At 26.7% G+C, this 10,000-nt stretch overlaps 2 protein-coding genes across 8 annotated transcripts in view; one reads left to right on the top strand and one right to left on the bottom strand.

The window, feature by feature from the left end:
• LOC133659778 (uncharacterized) overlaps positions 1 to 10,000 on the top strand; it is a 44,806-nt gene that overhangs the window by 27,031 nt on the left and 7,775 nt on the right. For all 7 annotated transcript variants that reach the window (XR_009827717.1, XR_009827715.1, XR_009827716.1 and 4 more), the window contains 2 exons: positions 1,921 to 2,090; positions 5,979 to 6,042. The gene's annotated coding sequence lies outside the window, so the exon portion shown is untranslated. The remainder of the gene's footprint in view (positions 1 to 1,920; positions 2,091 to 5,978; positions 6,043 to 10,000) is intronic.
• rbfox1l (RNA binding fox-1 homolog 1, like) overlaps positions 1 to 10,000 on the bottom strand; it is a 39,316-nt gene that overhangs the window by 23,170 nt on the left and 6,146 nt on the right. The window contains exon 2 of the mRNA XM_062062499.1: positions 1,932 to 2,168. Coding sequence (XP_061918483.1) covers positions 1,932 to 2,168 — 237 coding nt within the window. The remainder of the gene's footprint in view (positions 1 to 1,931; positions 2,169 to 10,000) is intronic.

Genomic DNA, 10,000 nt, shown 5'->3' with positions numbered 1-10,000 from the left:
ATGGCGCCGTCTCAACCTTGTCCAGCACGTCTAGTCATTACTTATTTCTTCTTCCTCTTCCTCTTCCTCTTCTTCTTGGTGTACACAACAACAACAACAACACACATCAGCAACACTTGTTTTGATGCACAGCTGTTAGCCACATGCTAACTGGCTACTTTCAAACACACTTGTATACTTTTACAAAGACCACAATACTTTAGGTCAGGATAGCATTCTACACTTCTTTTTGAAAGAAATACTTGAAAAAAAAGAAAGAAAAAAATTTTTTTTTAGTTAGCTACATGCTAACATGTAGCTTTAAAACATTTTAAACATGAGTTTTATACTTTTAAAAAGGACCAATTAAGATGTTAATTACTTTTAGTTGGAATAGCATTGTAGAGTTAGTTTAAAAAAAACATTTGTTAAAAGAAAAAACAAATATTTTTTTTAGTTAGCATTTAGCTACATGCTAACATGTAGCTTTAAAACATTTTAAACGTGAGTTTTATGGTTTTAAAAAGGACCAATTTTGATAATAATTACTTTTAGTTAGAATAGCATCCCTGAGTTTTTGTTTTTTTTAAATGGTCAAAGGAACACATAGCAGTTAGCTACATGCTAGCAGGCAACTTTAAAACATTCTTAAACATGTTTTATAGTTTTAAAAATGACCAATTTAGATAATATTTTTTTAGTTATAATAACATTCCAGAGTACGTTTTGGAAGGAAAAAAACATATGCGATTTTTACATAGCTGTTAGCTACATGCTAGCAGGCGACTTTAAAATCTTTTTAAACACATTTTATAGTTTTAAAAATGACCAATTAAGATGTTAATTACTTTTAGTTAGAATAGCATTGTAGAGTTGGTTTAAAGCAATATTTGTAAAAAAAATATTTTTTTTTTAATTAGCATTTTATAGTTTTAAAAATGACCAATTAAGATGTTAATTACTTTTATTTGGAATAGCATTGTAGAGTTAGTTTAAAAAAAACATTTGTTAAAAGAAAAAACAAATATTTTTTAGTTAGCATTTAGCTACATGCTAACATGTAGCTTTAAAACATTTTAAACGTGAGTTTTATGGTTTTAAAAAGGACCAATTTTGATAATAATTACTTTGAGTTAAAATAGCATCCCTGAGTTTGTTTGTTTTTTAAAAATGGTCAAAAGAAGACACATAGCAGTTAGCTACATGCTAGCAGGCAACTTAAAAACATTTTAACATGTGTTTTATAGTTTTAAAAGTGACCAATTTAGATAATAATGACTTTATATATATATATATATATATATATATATATATATATATATATATATATATATATATATATATATATATATATATATATATATATATATATATATATATATATATATATATATATATATATATATATTTGTGTTTACTTACATATATACATATAAATATGTATTTGTAGGTGAACTGCATTCCAGAATTTCTGAGCATTTCAAACATTTCTTAAAATTGTTTTAAAGTTACAAGTCATTCTTAAGTTGTCATTGTTTGGTTTTTCTTCCATTGGAAAAAAAAAAAGACACTAAATCATGAATGAGATTCTAGAAAAATAATGGAGTTGTAAAATAAAGTCCACCAAAGAAAGCTGACATATTTGAGTTAGCTCTGCGCTAGGACATGATGCGTTCAATAACACTGGGATTTATGGACTCTCAACTACTTGGCAAAGTGCAATACAAAGTTGAAGTCCACACGATCACGCTTGCCAGCCGCGGCCTAAAAACATTCAAAATATTCTGCTTTGCTGCCGAGTCTGGCATTTCCTACCGTCCAGTGGTCTCAAACGCAGCACGGGGCTCCTGTTGTGTTACATCATATTTCACAATAAAACGACATTTGTGTGATGTTTCACGGGGACAAAACTGAACTTTTTATTCTGCCATCTTTTTGAAGGCCCTCCTTACCGTGCTGCTGGACATCAGTGGCTCCGCCCCCTCGAGCTGGGGGCCCTGGTAGACCCTCAGCTGGGGGAGCTCGGGGTACTCTGAGGCGGGGTGAGCGGGAGTAAACTCCAGAGGCGGCAGCCGCCCCGCAGAGGTCGCCGACCCTTGACCTGGGACAGGGTAAGAAGGGGGCGGGGCGTAGACCTGAGACAGGGTGGGGTCGGCCCCGCCCGGGCCCGCCTCTTGGGTGGGGCCTCCCTGCCAATCAAGAGAGGCAAATTGTTCACATGATAGATTTGATGCGGTATGCTTTGGATCGATTAAATGTTGGCATCAAATAAAATGTCAATTTTTTTAAATTATTTTGGAGAAAATATCACCTTAAGTTTAATTTTATTTAAAAAATAATGCAAACTTAAATAAGATGTCTTTTGAATCTATATAAAGTTGTAGAGTATTTTGCCTGATTCTAATTAAAAAAATAAAGACAAAATCTAATTAAATGATAAAATTAACTGAAATGAAAAAATTTAATAAAATGTATTTTTGAAGCAGCTATTTTTGAGGAATTTTGTTTTGCATTTGTTTCATTTTAATACAATTTGAATAAAATGTAATAAAAAAGAAAAAGTACAATTCAAAAATTAAATCATATGACAAAAGAAAATGTATTTGAAAGCATCTAAGAGATTTTGTTTTGCATTTTGAGAAAATATCGATCCTTAGTTATTTAGTATTTCCCTGATTTTAATTTAAAAAAATAAAGACAAAATCTAATTAAATGATAAAATGAACTGAAATGAAAACATTTAATACATTTTATTTTTAAAGCAGCTTTTTTTTAGGAATTTTGTTTTGCATTTGCTTAATTTTAATACAATTTAAATAAAAATTTAATAAAAAACAAGTACAATTCAAAAAATAAATCAAACGACAAAATAAAATGTATTTGAAAGCAGGTAAGAGATTTTGTTTTGCATTTTGAGAAAATATAGATCCTTAGTTATTTAGTAGTTGCCTGATTTTAATTTAAAAAAATAAAGACAAAATCTAATTAAGTGACAAAATGAACTAAAATTTAAAAAATAGAATAAAAAGTAAAATAAAATGTATTTTTGAAGCAGCTATTTTTGAGGGATTTTGTTTTGTATTTGCTTCATTTTAATACAATTAAAATAAAATGTAATGAAAAAAATAAGTCAAATTCAAAAATAAAAATGTATTTGAAAGAAGCTAGGAGATTTTGTTTTGTATTTTGAGAAAATATAGATCCTTAGTTATTTAGTATTTGCCTGATTTAAATTTTTTTTAAAATAAAGACAAAATCTAATTAAGTGACAAAATCACCTAAGATTAAAAAAATAGAATAAAAAATAAAATAAAATGTATTTTTGAAGCAGCTATTTTTGAGGGATTTTGTTTTGTATTTGCTTCATTTTAATACAATTAAAATAAAATGTAATGAAAAAAATAAGTCAAATTCAAAAATAAAAATGTATTTGAAAGAAGCTAGGAGATTTTGTTTTGCATTTTGAGAAAATATAGATCCTTAGTTATTTAGTATTTGCCTGATTTTAATTTTAAAAAAAATAAAGTCAAAATCTAATTAAGTGACAAAATCACCTAAAATTAAAAAAATAGAATAAAAAATAAAATAAAATGTATTTTTGAAGCAGCTATTTTTGAGGGATTTTGTTTTGTATTTGCTTCATTTTAATACAATTTAAATAAAATGTAATGATAAAAATAAGTCAAATTCAAAAATAAAAATGTATTTGAAAGAAGCTAAGATATTTTCTTTTGCATTTTGAGAAAATATAGATCCTTAGTTATTTAGTATTTGCCTGATTTTAATTTAAAAAAATAAAGACAAAATCTAATTAAGTGACAAAATGAACTAAAATTTAAAAAATAGAATAAAAAGTAAAATAAAATGTATTTTTGAAGCAGCTATTTTTGAGGGATTTTGTTTTGTATTTGCTTCATTTTAATACAATTAAAATAAAATGTAATGAAAAAAATAAGTCAAATTCAAAAATAAAAATGTATTTGAAAGAAGCTAGGAGATTTTGTTTTGCATTTTGAGAAAATATAGATCCTTAGTTATTTAGTATTTGCCTGATTTTAATATTTTTTTAAATAAAGACAAAATCTAATTAAGTGACAAAATCACCTAAAATTAAAAAAATAGAATAAAAATAAAATAAAATGTATTTTTGAAGCAGCTATTTTTGAGGGATTTTGTTTTGTATTTGCTTCATTTTAATACAATTTAAATAAAATGTAATGATAAAAATAAGTCAAATTCAAAAATAAAAATGTATTTGAAAGAAGCTAAGATATTTTCTTTTGCATTTTGAGAAAATATATATCCTTAGTTATTTAGTATTTGCCTGATTTTAATTTTAAAAAAATAAAGACAAAATCTAATTAAGTGACAAAATGAACTAAAATTTAAAAAATAGAATAAAAAGTAAAATAAAATGTTTTTTTGAAGCAGCTATTTTTGAGGGATTTTGTTTTGTATTTGCTTCATTTTAATACAATTAAAATAAAATGTAATGAAAAAAATAAGTCAAATTCAAAAATAAAAATGTATTTGAAAGAAGCTAGGAGATTTTGTTTTGCATTTTGAGAAAATATAGATCCTTAGTTATTTAGTATTTGCCTGATTTTAATTGAAAAAAAAATAAAGACAAAATCTAATTAAGTGACAAAATCACCTAAAATTAAAAAAATAGAATAAAAAATAAAATAAAATGTATTTTTGAAGCAGCTATTTTTGAGGGATTTTGTTTTGTATTTGCTTCATTTTAATACAATTTAAATCAAATGTAATGATAAAAATAAGTCAAATTCAAAAATAAAAATGTATTTGAAAGAAGCTAAGATATTTTCTTTTGCATTTTGAGAAAATATATATCCTTAGTTATTTAGTATTTGCCTGATTTTAATTTAAAAAAAATAAAGACAAAATCTAATTAAGTGACAAAATGAACTAAAATTTAAAAAATAGAATAAAAAATACAATAAAATGTATTTTTGAAGCAGCTATTTTTGAATGATTTTGTTTTGTATTTGCTTCATTTTAATACAATTTAAATAAAATGTAACGAAGAAAATAAGTCAAATTCAAAAATAAAATGTATTTGAAAGCAGTTAAAAGATTTTATTTTGCATTTTGAGAAAATATAGATCTCATAAAGTTATTTAGTATATGTCTGATTTTAATGAAAAAAAGAAAAAAAAATTGAATTAAAAAAGTTAAAACGAATGAAAATAATAAAAAGTTTTTCAATTAAGTAAAACAAATTCAACAAAACATATTTGATAAAATACAAATAAAAAAGTCAATGAAAAAAATGTATAAGATGAAACAATTAATCAAATTAAAAAAGGTAAGATTTTTGCCTCATTTAAATGAAAATGAAATCAAACTAATTCATTAAAATGGGAAAAAAATGTCAAATGAAAAAATAAAATGTATTTCAAAGTAGCAATTTTAAAAAAAAAATTTTTAGTATTTTGTTTAGCATTTTAAGAAAAAATAAGCATAAAATGATTTAGTATCTCCCTCATTTTAATACAAATAAAACAAAACAAATTTAATCAATTGAAAAAATTAAGCCAAATAAAAACATTTAATAAACTAAAAAAAAACATGTAAAATTAAAAATGAAATAGAATGTATTTTAAAACAGTAATCTTTTAGGTTGGTTTTTTTTTTTTTTTGCTTTTTACGAAAATTTAGATCCACATACATAAAGTTATTGAAAAATTAAATAAAGTCAAATATTTTTTATTTTTTTATATATTAAATACTATAGTACTTCACCATATAACTACTATAGTACTTCACCATATACATACTATAGTACTTCACCATATAATACTATTGTACTTCACCATATAAATACTAGAGTACTTCACCATATAATACTATTGTACTTCACCATATAAATACTAGAGTACTTCACCATATAAATGCTATAGCACTTCACTATATAAATACTATAGTACTTCACCATATAAATACTATAGTACTTTAGTCTGTACTTTGTCTCCCAGTTGGCAGCTCGGGGTCAGAGGTGGACCACCTGGTGGCTGCTGGGACAGACCACGCCCACTGCAGGTAAATATTTGACCTCATTCAACTGCTTCATTGATATATTTATATACATGGATACCAAGACTGGTATCAGTATCAGTTCCATTCATTGATGAGTAACATTGGGCTGAAAATGAGGGCCGTTGATAAAAATATACCTTGAAAAATAACAGAATTAAATAAAAATGACATGAATAATTATAAAATAACAAAAATTAATGTGGTTGATAAAAATGTTAAACTAGGAACAAAATATAAAATAAAAATAACGATGGTCGATTAAAACATTTAGAAATCAACATAAAAAATCAGATACAAATAAAGGTGGGTGATTAAAAAAATAAAGTAAAAAAAGAAAATAAGATTGTAGGTGTTTGATAAAATGATAAAATCATACATTTTTTATATGAAGGTGGCTGATAAAAATTGTAAATAAATAAATGAAATTCAAACAAAGGTGGTGGATGAAAACCAAATAACTTGGTAAAAAATAAAATAGTTGATAAAAATTCAAAAATAAAAGTCAACTAAATTAAAAAAAACGGTGGTTGATAAAAAAAAAAACTTAGAAAATAGGAACATTAACAAATATAATTAAAATAAAGGTGGTTGAATGAAAAAAATTTAAGAAAATAAGAATGTGGGTGGTTAATAAATACAAACAAAGGTGATTGATAAAAGTAATAAAATAAATAATTTTTATATGAAGGTGGTTGATGCAAATAATATAATTATTTTTTATATGAAGGTGGTTGATGCAAATAATAAAAAAAAAAAGTTTTATATATGAAGGTGGTTGATGCAAATAATAAAATATTTTTTTTATATGAAGGTGGTTGATGTAAATAATACAATAATTATTTTTTTATATAAAGGTGGTTGATGCAAATAATTTTTTTTTTTTTTTTTTAATGAAGGTGGTTGATGCAAATAATAAAATGTTTTTTTATATGAAGGTGGTTGATGTAAATGATACAATAATTATTTTTTATATGAAGGTGGTTGATGCAAATAATAAAATAAATATTTTTTATATGAAGGTGGTTGATGGAAATAAAAATAAAAAAAGTGGCTGATAAAAATTTTAATAAATAAATGAAATTCAAACAAAGGTGGTGGATGAAAACCAAATAACTTGGTAAAAAATAAAATAGTTGATAAAAATTCAAAAATAAAAGTCAACTAAATTAAAAAAAACGGTGGTTGATTAAAAAAAACTTAGAAAATAGGAACATTAACAAATCCAACAAAAATAAAGGTGGTTGAATGAAAAAAAATAACAAAATAAAATAAGAATGTGGGTGGTTAATAAATACAAACAAAGGTGATTGATAAAAGTAATAAAATAAATATATTTTTATATGAAGGTGGTTGATACAAATAATAAAAAAAATTTTTTTTATATGAAGGTGGTTGATGAAAATTAAACAGTAAAACAAAGTAAAGGTGGCTGATAAAATTTCCAAAACAGAAAAAAAAAATCAAATAAACTATAAATACGCATTTAATAAACACTGTCAACAAGGCAGTATTTCATTCATGGAGGTGGTTGATGCAAATAATAAAAAAAATGTTTTTGATGAAGGTGGTTGATGAAAATTAAAAAGTAAAACAAAATAAAGGTGGCTGATAACATTTCAAAAATAGAATTAAAAAAAATCAAATAAACTATAAATAAGCATTTAATAAACACTGTCAACAAGGCAGTATTTCATTCAATAAACACAATAAAATAAAACATCACATGAACTAAAATACCCATTTTTAAACTTAATCACACATTTATTTCAAACTCTTAACAATCCAGTATTACATTAGAAAAAGTATAATTATTATTCAATAATAGTTTACTTTTGATGTTTGATCAATAATCTCCACACTGTACTGGCTGCTGTACATTGTTCTAGAAATAGTTTTTTCTTTCTTTGCTCCAACGTTTGTATTCCAAAAGAAGGAATATTTCCCAAACATACGCAAAAGAAGAAATGTTAGTCTTCTCAGGAGAAGTTTGGATGATGGTTAAAATACAGGAAATGAAAGATATAGAAGCTATTTAAACAGGAAGTAAGACACATTCATTTCCTGGGTCTGATTTATAGTCAATAGTTTTTATTCTTTGGTCTGACATTTTGTCAACATTCTTTTTGTGGATCCAAATACAATATTTGAACATCAACCCTAATATGATATTATTTAGTGCTCATTTGGCATGATTGACATGGATCAATGTCAACGTTTCTCATGAAAATAAGAAAGGGAAAGACCTTTCAAAACAACTACAGTTGTAAACACAGATAAATAAATGTCCATTTATAAAAATAGATCCAGATAAACACAGCATCTGATGCTTGACCTTGGTGTTGTTCCTTCTTGCAAGTCTACTTCGCAGGGATTGGCTCCAAAATATAGCATTTAATAAGAAATTCATGTAGTCATTTTTGTTTTGTAAACTCAGTGTTTTCTATATTGTGCTCCGGATTTAATGTTGCCGATCACGTTGAGTGTTTTGCAATTGAATGATTTTATTTTATTTTGTTTTGTTTTTCAGCACAAATTTGGTCAAGTCAATCGAAAAAAAGTTTTCTTTTTTATTATTTCTGGCCAACTTTTCTGTTACAGACTAAAAAAAAACCAATGTCAGAGTTATTATTTGTCTTTCATGTTAATACGGGTAGAGTGTGAAGCAGAGGCGTACTTACAACAATTTTACTGACTAGTGATATGAGCATGAAAAATAATACACAGCTAAGTGAGGCGCTGACATTGTGTCAATATTATTTGGAGAGTGTTGCGCTATTAACACACACACACACCCTCACCCCCCGGCACTATTTTAAGAGGGCGAGATTGCAGAAAACAAGATAGGAGACCGAATCTCCTCCTGTGATGATCTGCTCAGCCTAAAAATATGGCTGACTAGGAGGCACGATACCACATGCATTGTGGCATTGATAGCATACACACACACACACACACACACACACACACACACACACACACTGACAATCATGTTTATGAAAATATTATTACCGCAAAACTACTCTCAACCTGTGCGTCTATAAAACGAATGTGTACTAATTTGTGTGTCTGTATCTCAATCTGTGTGTGTAATCTGATCGTGTACTAATTTGTGTGTCTGTATCTCAAGATGTGCATATGTAGTCCGAATGTGTACTAATTTGTGTGTCTATCTCAATCTGTGTGTGTGTGTGTGTGTAATCTGACTGTGTACTAATTTGTGTGTCTGTATCTCAATCTGTGCGTCTGTAATCCGAATATGTACCAATTTGTGTGTCTGTATCTAAATCTGTGTGTCTGTAATCCAAGTATGTACTAATTTGTGTGTCTGTATCTCAATCTGTGCATCTGTAATCCGATAGTGTACTAATTTGTGTGTCTGTATCTCAATCTGTGCGTCTGTAATCCGAATATGTACCAATTTGTGTGTCTGTATCTAAATCTGTGTGTCTGTAATCCAAGTGTGTACTAATTTGTGTGTCTGTATCTCAATCTGTGCATCTGTAATCCGATTGTGTACTAATTTGTGTGTCTGTATCTCAATCTGTGCGTGTGTAATCCGATTGTGTACTAATTTGTGTGTCTGTATCTCAATCTGTGTATCTGTAATCCGAATATATACTAATTTGTGTGTCTGTATCTCAATCTGTGCGTGTGTAATCTGATTGTGTACTAATTTGTGTGTCTGTATCTCAATCTGTGCATCTGTAATCCGAATATGTACTAATTTGTATGTCTGTATCTCAATCTGTGCGTGTGTATTCTGATTGTGTACTAATTTGTGTGTCTGTATCTCAATCTGTGCGTGTGTAATCTGATTGTGTACTAATTTGTGTGTCTGAATCTCAATCTGTGCATCTGTAATCCGAATATGTACTAATTTTTATGTCTGTATCTCAATCTGTGCGTGTGTATTCTGATAGTGTACTAATTTGTGTGTCTGTATCTCAATCTGTGCATCTGT

Source organism: Entelurus aequoreus, linkage group LG11 (assembly GCF_033978785.1).
Source record: "Entelurus aequoreus isolate RoL-2023_Sb linkage group LG11, RoL_Eaeq_v1.1, whole genome shotgun sequence".
In the NCBI taxonomy this organism is placed as follows: Eukaryota; Metazoa; Chordata; class Actinopteri; order Syngnathiformes; family Syngnathidae; genus Entelurus; species Entelurus aequoreus.
Note: the sequence above shows the minus strand (reverse complement) of the source record. Positions and strands in the feature narration are given on the sequence as shown.